Source organism: Sceloporus undulatus, chromosome 3 (genome assembly GCF_019175285.1).
Source record: "Sceloporus undulatus isolate JIND9_A2432 ecotype Alabama chromosome 3, SceUnd_v1.1, whole genome shotgun sequence".
In the NCBI taxonomy this organism is placed as follows: domain Eukaryota; kingdom Metazoa; phylum Chordata; class Lepidosauria; order Squamata; family Phrynosomatidae; genus Sceloporus; species Sceloporus undulatus.
In genome coordinates, this window is record NC_056524.1 from 274,835,493 (window position 1) to 274,856,816 (window position 21,324).

General features: G+C 45.5%; 1 protein-coding gene across 2 annotated transcripts in view; it reads right to left on the bottom strand.

Annotated features, from left to right (window-relative positions):
* The window catches only part of ECE2 (endothelin converting enzyme 2), a 79,471-nt gene that overhangs the window by 37,201 nt on the left and 20,946 nt on the right, over window positions 1-21,324 (bottom strand). For both annotated transcript variants that reach the window (XM_042458624.1, XM_042458623.1), the window contains exons 3-7: window positions 11,560-11,704; window positions 10,138-10,353; window positions 7,151-7,275; window positions 3,804-3,950; window positions 1,330-1,395 (exon numbers count right to left, since the gene is read on the bottom strand). In XM_042458624.1, coding sequence (XP_042314558.1) covers window positions 1,330-1,395; window positions 3,804-3,950; window positions 7,151-7,275; window positions 10,138-10,353; window positions 11,560-11,704 — 699 coding nt within the window. The remainder of the gene's footprint in view (window positions 1-1,329; window positions 1,396-3,803; window positions 3,951-7,150; window positions 7,276-10,137; window positions 10,354-11,559; window positions 11,705-21,324) is intronic.

Sequence of the window (21,324 nt, forward strand, 5' to 3'; positions counted from 1 at the left end):
CCACTTAAGGCGGTTTCCTCCCCGCCTGGGCCCCTCCGCGATCAGAGGCCAGGATCGGGGCCTCGCCTCGTTCCTGGCCCCGCAGGGACCAGGAAGGAAGGGGGGAGCTGGCGCGATCGCCCCGGCCTGCCTCTCTCTTGCCCCCGCAGGGACCAGGAAGGAGGGGGGGGGCTGGCGGCGATCGCCCGCCTCGCCTCCTTCTTGGCCCCCGCAGGGACCAGAAGGAGGGGGGAAACCGGCGCGATCGCCGCGGCCTCGCCTCCTTCTGCCTCCCGCAGGACCAGGAAGGAGGGGAGGGCCGGCGGCGATCGCCCCGGCCTCGCCTCCTTCTTGGCCCCCGCGGAGGACGGAGGAGGAGGAGGAGGCCGGCGGCGATGGCCGGGGCTTGCCTCCTTCTTGGCCCTGCGGAGGCCAGGAAGGGGGAGGAGGGCGCAGGGAGGCGGGGAGGTTGGCAAGCGGCACCCAAGAGGCGCCACCTCCCTGCAGCCTCCTCCGCCTTGGCCTCGTGCCCTCCTTTTCCTCCGCGCGACCATGGCGGGGGGGGAGGAGGAGGAGGGCCCGAGGCCCCCAGGGTGGCCAGCAACCCGCCTGCAACTGGGCTTTTCCCCAGTTTTGGCTGCACCCGTGCCATGAACCGGGCAGGTTACAGCCAAAACCGGGAAAAACCCGGTTGCAACCGGGTTATGGCAACCCTAACATCCTCAAACTGCTAAACCATGCTAGTTCTTTAGATTACTAGGTGCGGAATTCAAAAGCCACAAAGCAGCAATACCCTTATTGGGACAACTAAAACAAGCACAAAATACGTCATGCAGTCTTTCAAACCCCGTTGGCTTCTTCATCAGACAACGGTGTTAAAAACCATACAGGAGGAGAAAGGATGATAATGTTAAAGTCACAGGCCTACATTTTGTCTTTATAAAATTATATATCTTTAGACAAAATGTTGTAATAATAATAATAATAATAATAATAATAATACTTATTTATTTATACCCCGCTCTTCAGCCAAGGATATCAAAGCATAGAGTTGCGGTTCTAACACCATCATTTTTCCTTCCCCTGGATGTTTTTTAACATATTTGCCTGATGAAGAAGCTGGCAGAGCTTGGAAAGCTTGCATTTGGGGTTTTTTAACCTGGCTCAATGAAGGTATTGCTGCGCGGCCAACATGGCTACCTGCAAATAAGTTTTCCAGGTGCAGAATGTTAAGCAACATTTTTAGCACACAATCCACACCTTGATTCAGGTGTTATGTATGTGGTGGTAGTGGGAGCATTGGAGAAATGGATTGGTGCCAGCAAGGTCTGCTTTTTGGTGGCCCCTTACCTTCTCGTTGGCGGTCTTGTTCAGGTAGTAATCCCGCGAGGGCAAGAAAAGGCCTGACTGGTCCAGCTGCCAGACACAAAGGGAACCAATGAGTCCAGGGCCAGAATGTCCAGCCCTGACCAGTCCTAGGAGCCTCCTAGTCCCCTACAACCCTGGAGAAGGGAAGGCATTCCCAGGGGCAACCGTACGATAGAGACGTCAAATGGACATTCTTACTCCAGAACAAAGGCTGGGCTTACGAAGGCCTGGCTTTCATTAAGGGAGATGCCTGGGAAAGGAGCTTTTTGGAGGATTGAATTTTAATCCCCAAAAAACCCACAACGTTCCTATATTCCATTAAGGAATAAACCTGTTTCTGAGATGTACAATGTTAGATTGCAGGTGGAAGTTCACAAGATCTGAATGCCTCCTTTGGACTTTCTCAAAGAAATATATCCTTGCACACAGAAAACAAACATGACAGGGATTCTGTCCTAATCTTCCTTATGTGATAGTTTCTCCCTCTCTCTCTGTATGGATACAAGTCAAAGGACTTCAGCACATGGACGCATGCGCCCGCATCCCATGAATAAATGGCCATTAAATCCCATGAATATCCCGCATCACACAACATCACCATTATCCCGGCATCCCATGAGTGAAAAGTGGTGTGATTTTGCCGCTTTATTCATGGGATAATGCCAAGATAATGGCCACATTGTGTGAAGACAATCCCACTCTTGCAGGGTATTCATGGATTTAATGGCCATTTATTCACGGGACGCGGGTACTTGCCTCCTGTGTGATAAAATCCTTTGAATCATAGAACTGTAGAGTATGAAGAGACCCTACAAAGGGCCCTGATCCAGTCCAACTCCCTTCTTCTGCCATGCAGGAACTCTCCATCAAAGCACTCCATTGACAGATGGCCATCCAGCCTCTGCATCCATACATACAGGGAGAGAGAGAAACTAGCACATAAGGAAGATTAGGCCAGGCTCCCTGCCATGTTTTTTTCCTGTGCGCAAGGATATATTTCTCTGAACAGAAAGGCATCTGATCATATGAGATTCCACCTGTAATCTAAAATGATGCATTCTGGACATAGATCTGCCGCCTCCCTGGGAATTAAATCTTAGACATTTCAGCTCCTGAAGAATGAAAATCGGCTTCATGAGGCCATACAAACAATGGCTGTGGCTTCATAGTCACTTTCCCACCGACCGTCCTCTATGTACAGACTATTCCCCATTTAACGGTATTGTTTTCTGGTCTGTCTATGCCAGCCCCGTCATGCACTCGCTTGTGCTCCTACTTCAACCATACTGAAAGCCTTGTGCTTCCAGCCCTTCATGAGCATCACTGGAAAGTCTAGACGCCTTTCTATCAGAGGAGATGCAAATCCTCTGTTTCAGGTGAGGCAGCAAACGGTGCCCCAGAAGCACAGGATACTTCACATTCCCCTCATACTGACTGTGTTCACACAACATGACACGCCACGGTGTGGTTTGTTGAAATCTATGTTGATGTGTCATGTTGTGCTAATACAGCGCTGAAAACAAACTATGCTTTGCTAAATGGCTGCAAACTAGAATTATAATCTAGATGCAGAGGTTCTCAACCTTGACCCTCCAGCTGTTTTGGACTTCAACACCCAGAAGCCTTTGCCAGCATGGCCAATGATGAGGGAGTCTGGGAGCTGAAGTCAAAAACATCTGGAGGACCAGAGGCTGAGAAGCACTGGTTCTAGAGTTTGTTCTTAGTTTATCAGTTCTGGCTTCTTGAAACCATGGCTTGTTGTGTCATCCAAACCTGCAATCCTGGCTTGGCCATGGCTGGTCTTTCATGGCAGTGAAGCCCACACTGGGCACATCCTCTCTTCCTCTTGTTTCCCCATCTTCTCATGCTGCCTTTGTTTCTTTGTCACATCTTTGCTTCACACACTTTCTCTGCTTCTCTGGGCTACATCTCCCATTCATTCCTAGTCGGCAGGGCTACTGGCCTGGACTGGTCAGGGGAACCAATCCAAAAAACCATTTCACCCAAGCTCTACATCTTCTCTAGCTAATGTTTTATACTTCAGCCCCCAACAAACACCATTCTGCCATCCCTTGACTTCACTCCATGAGAATTTACCCCTTTTCTGATCTAAGGAGTTTATCACAAAGAAGGCTAAGGGCCTAAACCCCATGGAGAAATGGGATTTAGGATCACTTCCAGACTCATCGGGGCATTGAGCATTAACGCAAAAATAACCTGCACAGAAAGTGGACAAAATCGGCCGCGTTTGACTTTCAGGAGATTTTGTCCACTTTCTGTGCGGGTTAATCCTGGATTAACGCTCAATGCCCCCAACATTGTGTGAAAACGATTCCGCTTTTGCAGGATTTTTCCGTTTTGAATCCCGTTTCTGCACAAGATAAACCCCGTGTGATAAACTCCTAAGTCCATTTGTAGAGAAAGGCAACTGGACGAAGGCGGCTGGATGGGATTACCTGGATGATGTTGCTGTTGGAGCTCTTGGAATCCGCACCCACAAACAGAGTAAAGAACGGAGAGGCTCTATAGGTCCCTGACACCAGTTTCAAGACCTCCATGAAGTTAGTCTGGTTCCAAGGGCCAGTGATGTTCCAGCCGCCGATCTAGAGAACCAGAATACAAAGATGAAGAAAGGCCACAACAGAGAAGGAGTTCTCAAATGGGGGGAGCATGAGACTTGGGAGGTCCTGGTCCCTCTTCCTCCTCCTCATCCTCCTCCTCCTCTCTCCAAACCTTTTTATGGTTAATGTTTAGACATGTATTGAGTTAAATATTGAATTTGCTGAAAAATAAAACTATTCTGATTTGAACTATGTTATTTCCTTATAAAATGTTAAAATATGAACATACTTGAATGAGCGAATAAAAATACACACACTAAATAGAATCCTATAATCCTAGAGTTGGAAGAGACCCCAAGAAGGGCCCTGATCCAGTCCAAGCCCCTTCTTCTGCCCTGCAGGAAATCTCCATCAAAGCATCCCCATTGACAGATGGCCATCCAGCCTCTGCTTAAAGACAGCCTCCAAAGAAGGTGATTCCACCAAAATCTCCATTGAGGGAGTGTGTTCCTCTGTCGAACAGCCCTTACTCTCAGGAAGTTCCTCCATCTTCTAGTCTCTGGAGCAATCCCCAATATGGCATCCCTTCCAATATTTATTATTACCATCAAAAAGTGTTACTAATGTTGAGCTGGAATCTCTTTCCCTGGAGCTTGCATCCATTGCTCCATTGTGTCCTATTCTCTGGAGAAGCAGAAAACAAGCTTGCTCCCTCCTTGATATGACGTCCCACAAATATTTAAACAGGGCTCTCCTATCCCCTCTTAACCTTCTCTTCTCCAGGCTAAACATCCCCAGAAATTCCCTAAGTCCTTCCTCATAGGGCATGATAAGCAAAGTATTTTTCTTCCTATACTGTACTACGTCAAATGTGGGAGGCACACGTTTGTATGTTGATGTAAAAAGAGGAGGGGGACCCAAGTGTAAACATGAAAACCATTTATGTTTCCTATACACCTGACACATATATCCCAAAGGTAATTTTACATACAATGTTTTTAACAGTTTTGTGCATGAAATGATGTTTCTATACCCCAAACCATCAAAAACAAAGGTGTCACTATCTCAGCCACCCTTGAAACCATTTTGCAAGATTTTGGAAATCTGGATAAGGGAGATTCAGCCTGGTTTACTGGTTTAGTCTAAGCCAGCAAGGCAAGTCTCCCTATTCACTTAGACTCAAAGAATCCTAGAATCCCAGAGTTGGAAGAGACCGCAAGGGCCACCCGGTCCAAGCCCCTTCTTCTGCCATGCAGGAACTCTCACGCAAAGCATACTCACGTATAAGTCTAGAAACTGACCCCAAAAACCTAGGTCGACTTACCCATGAGTCAGTGTAAATGCTATATTTCTAATTGTTTGATGTTTTATTTATAATGTTGGAATCCTCTTTGATTCCTTTGTGGAAAAGCGAAATAATAATAATAATAATAATAATAATAATAATAATAATAATAATAATACTATTTTACCTTTAGCAGACACTAGCGCTCTTTGCATATCCTCCCTCCCTGAGACCCTTCCATCAACAACAGAACAATACTATATGTATCTCCAGCTCTCTTCTATGCGAACATTGTCTGAAGATGCCAAAGCCACAGATGTCAGCAAAACATCAGGAATGAACTCTTCTAGAGCATGGCCACAGAGCCCCAAAACCCACAGAAACCTATATTTTAACCCTTATTTGAAAAGGGAAGCATCTCCTGGTGAAACAAAGGCAAGGCTGCAATCTCTCCTGGTCTCCCTCTGCTTTCCCTTCCATCCAGCCTCTTGGTCTGAGCCAAAACGGTTCTGCCTGCCATAACTGTGTAGCTTCTTTGGCATTGTTTTCCTTTGCTTCATCATTTAGATCCTTTGTTGCATGTCCCTAAGTTTTACCCTCGACGTAGCCAAGGGTCATAACAATATCCTTAATTTTGCCCCCAAAACCTGCCCTCGCCTTATACAATATGAGGTCGGCTTATAGTTGTGTATATACAGTACTCCTACTTTTGCCTCCCACATTTGATGTAGTATAGAAAGAAAAATACTTTGCTTATCATGCCCTATGAGGAAGGACTTAGGGGATTTCTGGGGATGTTTAGCCTGGAGAAGAGAAGGTTAAGAGGGGATAGGAGGGCCCTGCTCTCTGCTGAGCTTGTGCCCAAAGCAGCACAGCTGTAAGAGCAGAGAACGGCCTTATTCTTGCTCATTCCTCAAAAAGGTAACTTTTGAGGAGACAGGTCTTGCAATCCGCTGTTCCTGCTGGTTGGAGGGGATTCTGGGAGTTTCCATCCACATAATAACATCTCCATGTTCAGGGAGCCCTGGTGACAGAGCAGTTAAATGCCAGCCACAAGGTTGTGAGTTCGATCCCAGCCTTGCATCCTTCCATAGGTCAGTAAAATGAGTCCCCAGCTTCTGGGGTCAATTAGCTTATCCACTGGCCTCATTCCCACTACATTTTGAACCGGTTTGCAAATCGGTTTAAAGCAGTTTAAATAACCCTGGTTTGCACTTGAACTGAATCAGTGAAGCGATTCCGGGGGGGGGGGGGGATGCACTGGACTCATTGAACCCACATCTTTTGACACTGATTTTTCCTGTGTCTTTTTGGATAAATTGATTCAGCGCAAATATGAACCAGAGGCGGACTGGAATCGATTTCAAGAATCGATTTGAAGAATTGAATTCACAAATTGATTCAGTGCCATTGTGAATTAGATGTGGATTGGAAGTGATTTATTATGATGTGAAAAGGGGTCACCGGATGGGGAAGCAGGATTAAACAACCGGTGCCCAGCCGCCCTTTGACCCTCGTAGGGAAGAAGATAAATGCGATTGCAGGGATGGATAAAGGGGGGAATCCTGCTGAAAACGCTCCAAATTGAACCGATGTATTTGCCAATGCGAATCACAAGTGAGTTATTTAAACTGTTTAAACTGAATCGATTCATTCATCAATGTCAACCACAAGTGGGTTATTTTATTTTGTTTTACAGCAAAAAAATGCGATCAGTACAAATGTAGTGTGAACCACACTCCACTGTCGAACTGATCCATCGGTTTGGATTGCAAAGTGATTTATTCATAGGTGGGGATGAGGCCATTGTAAACAGTTTAGGGAGCATTGAGCTCACTGATAAGCGGTATAGGAATGTAAATGCTATTGCTCTTGCTTTGCTCTTGCTCCATGTTCTGGCCTCCTTTGCCGAACCAAACCACCTCCAGCCGTCCTGCCACACTTTTGTTGTGCTCACCTTCTCAATGAGGTCCATCAGTGGCTGGGAGCCCAGCTCCTCAATCTTCTGCTCCTTCAGGCAAGAGAGGTAAAAACGCTGGGTCTTCCTTTCTGCTTCGCTGCTGGAGTTGAACGTGGCATTTTCTGCGGAGAGAAAGAGATGGCCTGTGAGCGGGAATGGGGCTCTGGGGGGAAACACCCGGAGAGATTGGGGGGGGGGAGGCATCTCTCCTGGAAACCCTTCTCCCCGACAAAAGAAAATTTGGAAAGACGGGGGTCAGAAGGAGGATCCAATATTTTCCTTCAGAATGATGAATACAATGTTTAAGGCAAGGCATTCATATCCAGTGGGACTTTGTGATGCGCTGGGGTTTGGTTCCAAGATCCCCCATCCGAGGATAACAAAATCTGTGGATGCTCAAGTCACATTCAATATAATGGCAGAGCAAAAGGGTATCCTTTATATAAAATGGAAAATCAAGGTTTGTTATTTGGAATTTATACTTGTTTTAAATATGTGCGAGCTGTGGATGCTTGAATGCGTGGATTAAAAAATCCATGGATAAGGAGCGCCAAATGTATTTTGCTGTAATGTGATTTAAGTCTGCTCTGATTTAGGGCAACCCTATAATAGAGTTTTCTTTACAAGGTTTGTTCAGGGAGGGGGGCATTACTGATTTCATTTGTATGGCACCTTTCTCCCAGAAGGGACCCAAGGGGTTGCCTTTCGCTTCCTCTGAAGCAGATCAGCAAGTTTCCACGGCTGAGCAGGGATTTGAACCCTGGTCCCCCAGAGTCCTAGTCCAAGAGTCAAACCATTACGCCACGTTGGCTCTCCTTCATAAAAATTATTTCAAAAACCCATGCAACAAGAAGGTTTTTATGTAAGACTACATCCAATGTCAGATTGGTGCAGTTGCGTTGAGTCTCCCAGGCGTGAGCAGGGCAGCTGCTGGCGACCGGGACCCAGGGAGGGTTGCCATAAGTCAAAGCCAACTTGAAGGCCAAGAAGGCTAACAACAGCAATTACTGCAAGTCTCCCTTTTGGGTTTTCCTTTCTCAGTTCTTTTTACACAAATGAATGGACTAAAGGAAAATGTTATATATATGGTTTACTAGTGCTGATGGTTTCTTCTCCTTTTTTAAATGCTTTCTTATGGAGGGGAGGTTGCATGATCCTTCCAAACCAGCAAAACCAAAGAAGGTTCCTACAGTTGGACAGTCAGCCAAGGAGGCCACTATGGCTGCCCTGAGTTTGCAAGACCTGAGCAGAGCAATTGGGGATGGGGGGCTTGGCGGTCTCTCATTCAGAAGGTCGCCAGAAGTCAAAGCTGGTTTCATGGCAGTTGATAATAATAGATGGTAAGTCATGGAATCATAGAATCATAAGAGTTGGAAGAGACCCCAAGGGCCATCCAGTCTAGCCCCATTCTGCCATGCACTTGCATCCTTCAGGGACAAAATGCATGACATCTGACTTGTCTTGGTCCTTCACTGTTCAGGATCTTGCAGCTCCGTTTGTAACCCCCCTTTTTTTTAAGTATATTGATTTGTAATTATTTTGTGACTAAACTGTACTTTCAATACACTAAACATAAAAAATTTATGTCAAGTTACATGCGACACATTTTATGTTCCTGAAGAAACCAAGTGACTTACCATCAATTGTTGTTAATTGCTGTGAAACCAACTTTGACTTATGGGGACCCTATGGATGAGGGTCCTCCAACTCCCCCTGCGCTCAACTGCCCTGCGCAGGCCTTGCAAACTCAGGGCACTCATGGAGGCTTCCTTGCCTGAGTCTATCCACCCATAAGACAGTCTTCTCCCTTGTTCTTCTTGTGTTTGTCCTATTCCACCACGCTGTCAAACTCCTCAGGCAGTTCCTCCTAATGTTGAGCTGGAATCCCTTTTCCTGCAGCTTGCATCCATTGTTCCAGATCCTGTTCTCTGGAGCAGCAGAAAACAAGCTTGTTGCCTCCTCAATATGACATCCCTTCAAGTATTGAAACAGGGCTCTCATATCACTTCTTAACCTTCTCTTCTCCAGGCTAAACATCCCCAGCTCCCTGAGTCGTTTCTCATAGGGCTTCATGGTCTCCAGACCCTTCACCATTTTAGTCGCCCTCCTTTGGACACATGGCTCCAGTTTCTCAAGGTCCTTTTTGAATTGTGGAGCCCAGAACTGGACACAATGATTCCAGGTGGGGCCTGACCAGAGTAGAATAGAGTGGCACTATTACTTCTCTTGATCTAGACACTATGCTTTTATTGATGCAGCCTAGAATCGCATTGGCCTTTTTAGCTGCCACATCACACTGTTGACTCATGTTCAACTTGTGGTCTACTTGGACTCCCAGATCCCTTTCACATGGAAAAGTCTCTTGTTCAGCCAGGTATCCCCCATAATCCTATATCTGTGCATTTCATTTTTTCTGCTTAAGTGCAGTACCTTCCATTTCTCCGTGTTGAATTTCATTTTGTTAGTTGTCATCTTGGCTTTGAGAGGGAATCCATTGATTTATCTTTTTTTACTCTGGGACCCATTGATTTATCTTTTTGTACCAGTCCATGGGACCCACAGAATTCCCCTCCAGCACCACATTTCAAATGAGCTTATTTTCTTCCCATCTGCATTCTACGCCATCCAACTTTCAAAACCATGCGTAGAAACTGGAAATACAATGGCATGGACAATCTTCACTTTAGCCTTCAATGATGTATCTTTACACTTTAGGATCTTGTCTAGTTCCTTCTGCAAAGGGTGGCAATACCACTTATGGGGTGTTTGTTTGCAAAACCTTCATTTTTCATTTCCCCCAGGGCTTCAAGCATTCAGGAAACTTACACATCTCTGCCTGCGAAGGAGCAGCTGTGGGGCCACCAGTTGCCATTCTTATTTCCAGCTTCCTGGGATACTGGTTCCAGTTCAGAGAAGTTAATGGTGGGGTTGGAAGGAGGGGGTGAGCCCTGCCAGGCCTATCGCTATGGGAAGAGAGCTCTCACCTAGCAGGTGCTTCATGATGGCCTGATTCTGGTCCCAAATGCTGTTGAAAGTGCTCCACTTGGAGCGGCCATCTGGCAGCGGGTTGCGCTTGATCCAGCCTCCGCAGGCATATTGGTAGAAGTCCTCGCAGGGGTCGGTCTCCCGGTCCAGGGCCTCCAGGATCTTACCGGCTACGATGACGCAAGCCTCCGTCAGGCAAGTGGTGTGCGAGGGATCTGGCAGAAGATAGTACACAAACACACACACAGAGACACAGAGACAGAGAGAGTCAGAATAGCACTCCAAGGGGAGGGCAAAGGGCTGCCTTGTGCACAAAATGGCTCAGACTTGTTCTCTGCTGCTCTAAAAAGAGCAACTAGAACCGAACGGGTGGAAATTGCAGGGAACCAGATTTGGCTGAAAGCAAGAGAATCCTAGAGCTGGAAGAGACCCCAAGAAGGGCCCTGATCCAGTCCAACCCCCTTCTTCTGCCATGCAGGAACTCTTAATCAAAGCATCCATGAGACAGATGGCCATTCAGCCTCTGTTTAAAGACTTCCAAGGAAGGAGACTCCACCATTCTTCTAGGCAGCATCTTCCACTGTCAAACAGCCCTTACTGTCAGGAAGTTCCTCCTAATGTTGAGGGAGAATCTCATTTCCTGGAACTTGCACCCTTTGCTTTGTGACCTATTCTCTGGAGCAGCAGAAAACAAGCTTGCTCCCTCCTCAATATTACATCCCTTCAAATATTTAAACAGGGCTCTCATATCACTTCTTAACCTTCTCTTCTCCAGGCTAAACATCCCCAGCTCCCTGAGTCGTTTCTCATAGGGCTTCATGGTCTCCAGACCCTTCACCATTTTAGTCGCCCTCCTTTGGACACATGGCTCCAGTTTCTCAAGGTCCTTTTTGAATTGTGGGGCCCAGAATTGGGCACAGTTCTTCTTTGCAGCTGGCATGGTGCAAAAAAGATCACCATCCTCCAGCTCTTGCCGTCACATCTAGAATGCTCACCATGTGCCACAGCATTGTCAGACTGAATTTATCCTCTCTTGCTCCATATATCATTAATGGGGGAAAGTCATAGCATGAATGATGGATTGTGCAGAGAGGGCTCTTTGGTAGAACCACAAGATTTGGACAAAATTTGCAATGACTCTTGGCCTCACCTGCTCTGGGCAAAATTGCCCAAGCAAAATGATATAGCCATGTCATGCAATATTTTGAGAGATGGACTAGGAAACTGGGAGACCAAGGTGCGTCCTCTGAGGCTGAGAGCATGGGACTTGTCCAAGATTACCCAGCAGGTTTTCATGGCTGAGCGGCGGATTGAACCCTGGTCTCCAGAGTTGCAACCCAACACTCCAACCACTGCACCATGCATAGGATGGTGTGAGATGAATGCATGAGGACCAGACCTCCTGCCCCACATTTGCCTACCTTTGCTGTATTGAATGCCCATAGCAATGACCGAGCTGAGCAACAGCAGAGCCGTGAAGAGAGAGACGGCGCACAGCACCAGCTTCAACTGGGTTCGGGAGCCCAGGCGGCTCAACAGCGGGGCATCGCTTTTCCTGAAGCCCACCTGGAAAGCAAAGACAGAGCCCAAGAATGAAAAGAGAGGCAGGGAAAGTCACGCGAGACCATCATGGTCCTAAGTTCGTGAGCGTGGGAGCCTTCTTTGTCGCTGTTGTTGGGTGCCTTCAAGCCATTTCTGATGAGGAGGGCACAGAGGACAAAAATTAACAAAATCAATTTAATACAAAAATAGCAAATACTGTATGTTTAATAGCAAGAATGCCTGAAGCCAAATTAGGGGAAGACTGTTTTGACAGGTCAAAGAGATCTTTTCATGGCCTTTTCATGACATCTCAGGCTTCTTTATTGCCCGCAAAGTGGTACCTAGATGCCTGCCATTATCCCAAATAAGGAATGCTGGAATGCCATGCTGAGAGAGTGAGTGAAAACAGTCCTGATAAAGGAATTGATGATGATACCCACCTAAGCATTAAAATGTATATGTTTCTGTAACCAATGAGTGAATGAAATGTATCTGTGTTTAAATTCTATGCACCAATCAGTGTGTATCATGGAGGTTTTTTGACTGAATCCCTAAAAGAGGGTAGATCACCTGTTGATCTGGGCTTCAGATTTTGGGGGGAAATTTTCCTCTGAAGCCAGCTGGCTAATAAAATTTGCTGACTTTGGGGCTTGACAGGCCACCTCTTTTCGCTCCGGATCGGAGCCGTGGCAACCTCATGCCACAAAAAATATCCTGTGGGCCTCCCTCCTCTTTCGTGGCCAAGAGGTTGGGCTTTGGGACTTTTACTATTGGTTTGTTTTTAATGTGTTTGTTTTTATTATTGTAACAGTTTGTATTTTTAATATGTTGTGAGCCGCCCTGATCGGAGGAAGGGCGGCATATAAATAAAAGTTTTATTTATTTATTATATTATTATTATAACCCTGATCTGGCCTTGAAAGGGCACCATAGCCACATTGCCATGGCTATACAGCACTCCTTTGGTGCGGCATTGTATGGATGCAGCGCCAGAGGAGCACCATAACGCTACACACCGTGTGAAGTGACGCACGATGCCATGTTGCCCTGGGGCAGTCAGGACGTGTGTCATCTGGACATGATGCCGCAACTCCACCCCTTAATGGCCAGTGTGTACAGAGACCTTTCTCACACTTCTTGGGTCTCTGGATTCTCTCCTGAAATATCTGCAATACTGACTTATGGCAAGCCTAAGGAGATCTTATCATTGGGTTTTCTGGGCAAGAGGAGGCCTGACATTGCCTTCCTGGGAGGACATGGGAGTGTGACTTGGCCACAGGCATCCAGTGGATGTCCGTGGCTGGGCAAAGACTTGGACCCTGGTTCCAGAGTCATAGTCCAACACTCGAACCACTACCCCACAATTGCTTTCTCTGTTTAAGCCTTCTACCTGTATTTATTGAAGGTTGTTTTCTGTCTAAAAGCATTGATCTTTCACCAAAATGGCCCCCGGAGCGGCTTAAAGAGATCAGCAGAAAGACAGTCCCGACCTACAGGCTTATTCTCTCAAAGACGTGACCCACAAGGAAACCAAGGATGGGGACAGAGGAGGGGGACTAAATAATGCAAACCCAGGCATTGAGTTCTTAGAAGTTGCAAGAAGAGCCCTAGGCAAATATGCTCACTAAATTCCAGGCTTTGAGTTGCTGATCCTGGAGCCCTGGGCTGTTTCCAAAAACCCCAGCCGCAGGTCGCCCCAATGAGTAGTAAGGTGTGGGATACTACGGCTGCCTTAGTGTTACCCTTAGGTCTTTCCTGGAAGGGAAAACACGGCTGCTTTGCTCCTTTCCTGGAGGGACCATTGCCCAATGAGAGAGCACAGGCTTTGCAACTGACATGTACCAGGTTCAAATCCCGGTCCCTCCAAGAAGGGCTGGGAAAGACACCTGCCAGAAACTCTGGAAACATGTTTTTGTTAATATGTTGTTTGGTTTTGTTTTGTACCTGTCAATGTGATTCTTTGTTTTGTTAATATTGTTGATGTGGGGAAAGATGTGTCGGTAGATGTCGTTTTTGTTATTGGTGTTGATATATAGTAAAGCGTATATTGCAGGCGGAAAGGAGGAAAGAGAGATGAGGAAGAGAGGCTAAATAGAACTAATAATAGATGTGGATTTATGTAATGTGTCCAAGAGTTCAGAGCGCTCCATAGCTATCCTCTTACTGTAATCCTTAGAAATATCATGGCTTGTGCAACTATTAGGAAGGGCCAGCATTATTATTGGACGGCAGTTTGGTATCTCTGATAATCCAGAATGAGGGTGTACTGTTAGTTAGAGCTTTTAGTTTATAGCTATTTTAATCTGATAAATTGTCCATTTACTGTATATATTTTATAGAATCATAGAAGCCTAGAGTTGGAAGAGACCCCAAGAATGGCCCTGGTCCAGTCCAAGCCCCTTCTTCTTCTGCCATGCAGGAACTCTCCATCAAAGCATCCCCATTGACAGATGGCCATTCAGCCTCTGTTTGAAGTGGTTTTAGATTGTATGCCATTGGCAGCTTTTATGTTGTTTTATGGCTTTGTAAAGTGCCATGCAAATCTTTTATCCCCCCCCCCACCTCACCAAAGGGGATTGGGTGGCAACCCTGATGGAGGAAAGGGCTTGATAAAAGCAATTTAATAAGTTCATGGCAGAGGTGAGACCCTTCCTCACGCCATTCCTTTACTATCCTTGCAAAACATATGGTGAAAGAAAAGGCTGTGCGCTCCAAGAGATGACAGCTGATGGCTTCCATCCCAGCAGAAGAGTGAATCCACAACAGATTTTGGAGGAATCATGCAAGCTGATGTATAGTCTGTGCTGTTGTTGTGTGCCTTCAGGTTGGCTCTGACTTAAGGCAACCCTATCCTAGGTTTTTCTTGGCAAGAGTTATTCAGAGGAGGGTTGCCATTGTCCTCCTCTGAGGCTGAGAGAGTGTGGCTTGACCAAGGTCAACACTGCAGAGTTAAAGCAGTTTGACACCGCTTTAATTGCCATGACTCTATCCTACAGAATCCCGAGGTTTGTAATTTGGTGGGGACCAGAGCCCTCTGACAGGCAAGGGCCACAGCCGTTGTTCTTATTCTTATTATTATTCTTATTATTATTCTTCTTATTATTACACTTATTTGTACAGTGCCATAGGCTTTACATAACACTTTAGAAAGGAGAGAGAACAACAATCCAAAATAGAAACAAAAGCCTGACCTACGGCACACAATCTAAAACCACAAACAAGATTATAAAATTAATAAAACATTACTATAGCAAAGTTAAAACAATACTATAAAAGTGTAAATTAATACAAATAAGATTGCATGAAATATACAGTCATAAAATCAAGACAGAAGTTGGGAGGCCTCCCTGAATAGAATAGTCTTTAACTTGGACTTAAAGCAGTCCAAAGAGGTGGTGGTCCGCAAATTCATGGGAATCATCCAGGTTGACACTGCTTTAACTGCCATGGCTCAAGGCTATGGAATTCTGGGAACTGCAGCTTGTTGGGGCAGCAGAACTCCCTGACAGAGAAGGCTAAATGTCTCACAAAACTATAATTAAAAAAAAGAACCCCCAAAAAACAACAACCTACAATTCCCAGAATTCCATAGCACTGAGCCATGGCAAATAAAGTGCTGCCAACCTGGATTATTTCTGCAATGCAGATGCGGCCCAGGTTGAATACTACACTAAACAACAAGTCCTAGGATTCTGTAGGACAGACTCATGGCAGTTAAAGTGGTGTCAAACTACTTTAATTCTGCAGTGTGGATACATCCTCAATGGGTTTTCCATAGCTGGGGGGGGAGGGAGAACCTTCCAAAACCCTAGTCCCCCCCCCCCCACTGCTTCCCTCTGCAGCCAAGGTACCGCTTGCGCAAATAGGTCCAGCACCTTGGAGAGCGCCTTTAAAAGCCAGAGCGGATGGAAGTTCTCCAGGGAGACATACAACATGCAAGATCAGGAAGCCAAGGTTGCATTCACACTGGAGAAATGACCCGGTTTGGCACCGCATTAACCGCCCTGGCTCAAGGCTATGGGATTCTGGGAGCTGGAGTTTGTTGTGGGGCTTTCCTTCCTTAAGCTCTGGCCCACAACAAACTCCAGCTCCCAGAATTCCATAGCCTTGAACCAGGGCGGTTAAAGCGGTGCCAAACTGGGTTATTTCTCCAGTAAATCATGTCCCCCACACCTAAGGGATGCCCTTAGTCTGCCAAAGGTATAGGCTGAGCATCCCTTATCCAGAACTGCAAAATCCCAAATACCCCGCAGTCCAACACTGTCCTCCTGGGCGGCTGAGATGGAGAAAGAAGCTCAACATGACTAAAAAGGTTATGTATAAAATTACCTCCAGGCTATGCGATCAAGGAAGATATAAAACAAAGGTCCAAAACACACTGCAGAAATAATCCGGCTCAAAACAGCTTTAACTGCCCTGGCAGAATGCAAGGGGATCCTGGGAAGTGTAGTGTTTGTGAGACATTTAGCCTTCTCTGTCAGAGAGCGCTGGTACCACAATAAACTACCATTCCCAGGATTCCCTAGCATTGAGTTAATGTGGTCAGTTAAAGTGGTCTCAAATTGAATTATTTCTTAGGCAGGTTTTTAATTTATGTTTTAATTTTGTATACTCAGTATGTACAGCACTCTGCAAATCTACAGTGCTTTATAAATAAAGTATTATTATTACTATTATTGTTACTATTACTATTATTATTTCTGCAGTGTGTTTTGGACCATAAGGTCACCTTTAGCCCTTGATCTCATCTCCAAGGGATCTCATCATGTATAATTCAACTTCTTTCTTTCAGCTAAGTCTCAAAGGTGCCACAAGATCTCTCCACCGACTGATTCTTCAGACTAACACGGCTATGTCTTTGGATTCCATGTATAACTCAAGTATTATTGCAAATATTCCCAAATCCAAAACACTTCTGGTCCCAAGCATTTTGGATGAGGGAGACTCAACCTGTATTGATTTATGTTTGTGTTTTTAAACCAGGTAGCAGTGCTAAAAAAGACTGTTCTTCCACCATTTGCACCTGAGGCCATGGAGAGCCACAACCAAACAGAGCAGACAAGACTACAGCTTATGGGAACAGTATTGGAACCCATCTGGAAGACGGCAGGTCGAAGAAGGCCAGTTTACAGGCCCCTATAAGTCTGTCCTGCAAGAACAATATCCCCCTTTTCTTCCTTGAGCATTTGCCCTTTCGGCTTGCTTTGGAGGGCATGCGGCTCCCTCTCTTCCGACTTGCATTTGACAAGGCTGGGAGGGATCCGAAAGTCCTTTAAGCAGCCTTGCCTGCCTTGAGAAGGAGGGGAGATCCCGCAAAAGAGAGAGGTTTCTGGCAGCCTCCGGTCACCATTCCCAGGGACTTTGGCAAAGAGAGGGCTTTAGCTTATGGGGCAGAATCCCCTTAATGCCCTTCCTGCAAGGATCCTTTTGGCGCTCTTTTTATTCTGCACCAATAACAGAGCAGGTAATAAAGTTCCTCTCTCATAAGTCCCTCTGCCTTGGTCCAGGCCTTGGAGGTAGAGAGGAACTGCTGGACCTCTGACCCTTTCCCTCCACCACTCCCTTCTTCTCCTTCTGTCTCATGTCTTTTTAGATTGTAAGCCTGAGGGCAGGGAATCGTCTAACTAAAAGATTGTATGTACAGCGCTGTGTAAATTTACAGCGCTTCATAAATAAAGGTTAATAATAATAATAATAATAACTTTGGAGGAGAATCCCAGGATTTAATGCGCATTTAAGCAACAGCAACAGAACCTATTTGCATGTAAGAGGCAAAGAGGGCGTCTACACTGGAGAAATAATGCAGTTTGACCTCACCTTGACTGCCATGACTCCATCTTTTAGAGTTCTGGGATTTGTGGTTTTGTGATGCACTAGCACTCTTTGGCAGAGAAGGCTCAAGACCTTGCAAAACTACACATCTCAGGACCCCATAAGATGGAGATCCCTATCTGTGGATACGGAATTCCAGGTGGAACATGCAAAGAAAGGAATTAACATAAGAACTTAGGAAGAGTCTTGCTGGCTTAGCCTACAATATTAATCAGGTTCAACTCAATCATTCTACCCAGAGCTTGCAAAAGCTACTTGTTTGGACTACAAATCCCAGAAACCTCCAACTAGCATGGACACTGGCTGTTTTGTTTGTATTTATTTACTTACTTTATTTATATGCCACCTTCCTCCCAGGCCGGGATCCAGTGCAGTTTGCATAAGCATAAACTGTGCTGGTTTAGAGATTCTGGGATCTGTAGTCTAAAGCATAACTCTTCCAAGCGATGAGCCAGACACATGATGCTCAGAAACTGGGCAGGATGGCAGTAATCCTCTTCTCTTGCCTATCCATCATCATAATCCTAATCAGAGATATACTGTCTCTGATCATGGAGGCTTAGTTAACATTGCTTAGCAACCTATCATAAACATTGTGCATAACCTAATCTTATTTCTTGTTAATGGTCAGGTTCAAAAGTAAAAATGATCTTTCTTCCATGGTCACTCTCCTATTTGAATGACAATAGCTTTTGGGACATCCTGAGTCCAGTCCTATTGTATGCATGGAGTACGGCTGCTTTTGGTGACCCTTGCCTTGAAAAGGTCATCTGAAGGTGCTTGTACCCTAAATGAAGTTTATGTTTCCCATATGGTTTCTCATTTAATTCCTACATAAGCACTGTATCATCTTGGTAAACCCATATTTTCCATGACAACAGCTGCTCAAGTTTTATATGCAATGGGGAAAGAAAGAATGCATGAATATAAAGGAACAGATAAATTGACCTAGATGTTAAAAGGTCAGTTGTGGGAGTTGTGTCCCATTTAAGTTAGGATGAGACCCATTAAAGACGAGCGAGTGAAAAGCTGCAATGCGCTTGGCATGAGATGTGAAATCAAGGCAGAGCTACATCGCAAAAACCTATGCGATGAAGTACTGAATGTCAACCGACAGAAAGAGTCCAGAAAGCCAGAGGACTTCATCACACGGGGGAAATCGGGGGGTCAAACAGCGACTGTCCAGTGAAGATGGCACAACTGCCATCAAGGTTTTCACACACGTTGCCATTGAAGAGCCATTATCCCAGGAATAAACAGGCAATAAACAGCAACAAATCATGTGCAGGATTTCCCCGTGAACGATTTGTTGCCGTTTATTGCCTGTTTGTTCCCAGGATAATGGCACTTTAATCGCGACGTCGTGTGAAAATGTTAAGCACGACTGCGCAATTTTAACGGGAAAATTGCTGTTTAAACCCCCGATTTTCCCCGTGTGACGAAGTCCAGGGTTTGTCTTTATTCCTTAGTTTTTCTTTTACTTTTTTGTTTTGGATAGTCTTGTCTGGTTCCATGTTGATAGAGGTTGTTGTTGTTGTTGTTGTTGTTTTAACCTCCCGCTCCTACTTTCCATAAACCCCAACCTCTATGCTTTATTCTGATACACTCTATTTAACCCCTAAATAAACCCAAATGGCCTGTTTACATCCTCCCCTTCCCTCGTTTCTACTTCTTCCCTCTCATACTTTTTCATTCATACTCTCATTCATCTTCCTCCCACTTTCTTCCCAATCCCATCCTCCTCCCTCCATTACTCTTCCCACTCTTTCTCATTCATTCTCCATCCTTTATCTTTCAACCTCCATCCCTCCATCTTCTTAACCTTCTCAATCTTGTTCTCATCCTCATTCCTTCTTTCTTCCTTCTGTCTCCTAAAATCTCCTTTCCTTTCACAGCCCTTCTTCTCATACCCTTTTCTCACTTACTCCTACCTTCTTACACTTTACATTTCTTCCTTCATACCTTTCCTTTTCCTTCTTCCACCTCTTCCACTTCATTTTTCCTCCTTTTGGTACCTTTATTGTAGATGTATACACATGTATGGTTTTGTGGAAGCTTTACAAAGAAGATTAATAAATAAAATAATAGGGGGAAAATAAGCATCAAAAACAAGACCTTTGTCCCCGGGAGAATTACGTTTGTCCCGCAAAGGAAATCTCCCAGGTTTCCCTAAGGATTAAAGGCGTAATCGTAAATCGGTGACTTTGGAGGGTAAGGAAAGGTTTGGCAGAAGCTGTTTCCCATGGGTTTTATGCAAACTCTCTTGTTGGAATCAGATTGTGTTTACAGTCATCCCTCTCTTTCAGGAATTATACAGGAAACTGTAGGATAAACATTTTTTACTATTTGATATTGTTTATCCACACAAAGATCCATCAAACGGTGGTACCTTTATCGGCCCACCGAAAAGCACAATACACTTGTTGCAAGCTTTCGAAGCTCCATGGGCTTCTTCATCATCAGGCAAGACATTGCAAACCAAACAGGAGGAAAGAGGGATGTCCAGGGAATTCAAAGTCCATTTGCATCTCAGGAGGGACCCCCCTTTTGCAATCCAGTCTGTCTCCATTCCTCACAGGGCTCTTTGTAGGTAGAAAACAATGGATTCCTTAGGAAGTCTCCATTTTTTCCTTCAAGAACATTTTTGTGACGGAGAGATAAAAGATGCCAATCCATTAAGGAAAACTATGTGCTTTATTTACATGGACAGACAAACCATGGCGGCAATTGTGAATAAAGCGAGAGCCGAAGAAAAGGAAGTGAGGAATGGGGTGCGGATGTTGATCCCAGGACAGTGAAGGAGGGGGGCTAACGTTTTGCTAAATGGGTTGATGGAGTGAGGAATGAAAGATGGTAGGATGGCAGGTTTAATTAATAAATAAATAAATCTTTTATTTGTATCCCGCTTTTCAGTAACTAGACAATGAAAGCAGCTCACAACACATTAAAAGCCACATTTACAAAATTATGTCCCAAATTCCCCCCCCCCTTAAAACAGGATTAAACATGTTACAATTAAAATAGCTATTAAAAACAGAATAAAAAAACTATCGAGGACTGAGCGGTGGGCTCTTCTGGGATGTGAGGGCGGTCATTCTGTGGCCGGGCATTTTAATCAGGAAAGGCCTGCCGGAAGAGATCCGTCTTGACAGCTTTTTTAAAGCTGTCTAAGCTGGCAATTTGACGGATCTCGTCTAGCAGACCGTTTGGGAGCCATTGCAGAGAAGGCCCTTTGGGAGGGAGCACTTAGTCTGGTCTTTAAAGGCTGCAATAGATTCCTCCCAGAGGACCGGAGGGTGCAGCGAGGCGGATTATATGGAAGCAGGCAATCCCTCAAATAGGTTGGGCCCAAGCCATGGAGGGCTTTAAAGGTTATGACCAACACCTTGTACTTTGCCCGGAACAGGCAGCCAGTGAAGAGATTTTAGGACGGATGTTATTTGGTCACTCCTAGTTTTTCTGGCGACCAGCCTGGCTGCCATATTTTGCACTAGTTGAAGTTTCCAGACTAGGCACAAGGGTAGCCCCATGTAGAGCGCATTACAGAAATCAAGTCGTGAAGTTACCAGTGAATGTACAACAGTTTCTAGGTCCTTTACTTCCAGGAAAGGGCACAGCTGGCATATCAGCCAGAGCTGATAACAGGTGCTCCTGATTGTCGCATTCACCTGATTTCTCATGTGAAGCGACGGATCTAGGAGCACCCCCAGACTGCGAACACAGTCCTTTGTGGAGAGCGTCACCCCATCTAGGACTGGAGGTTGCAACCCTATACCTGGTTTGGGGGCCCCTACTGTAAGTACCTCCGTTTT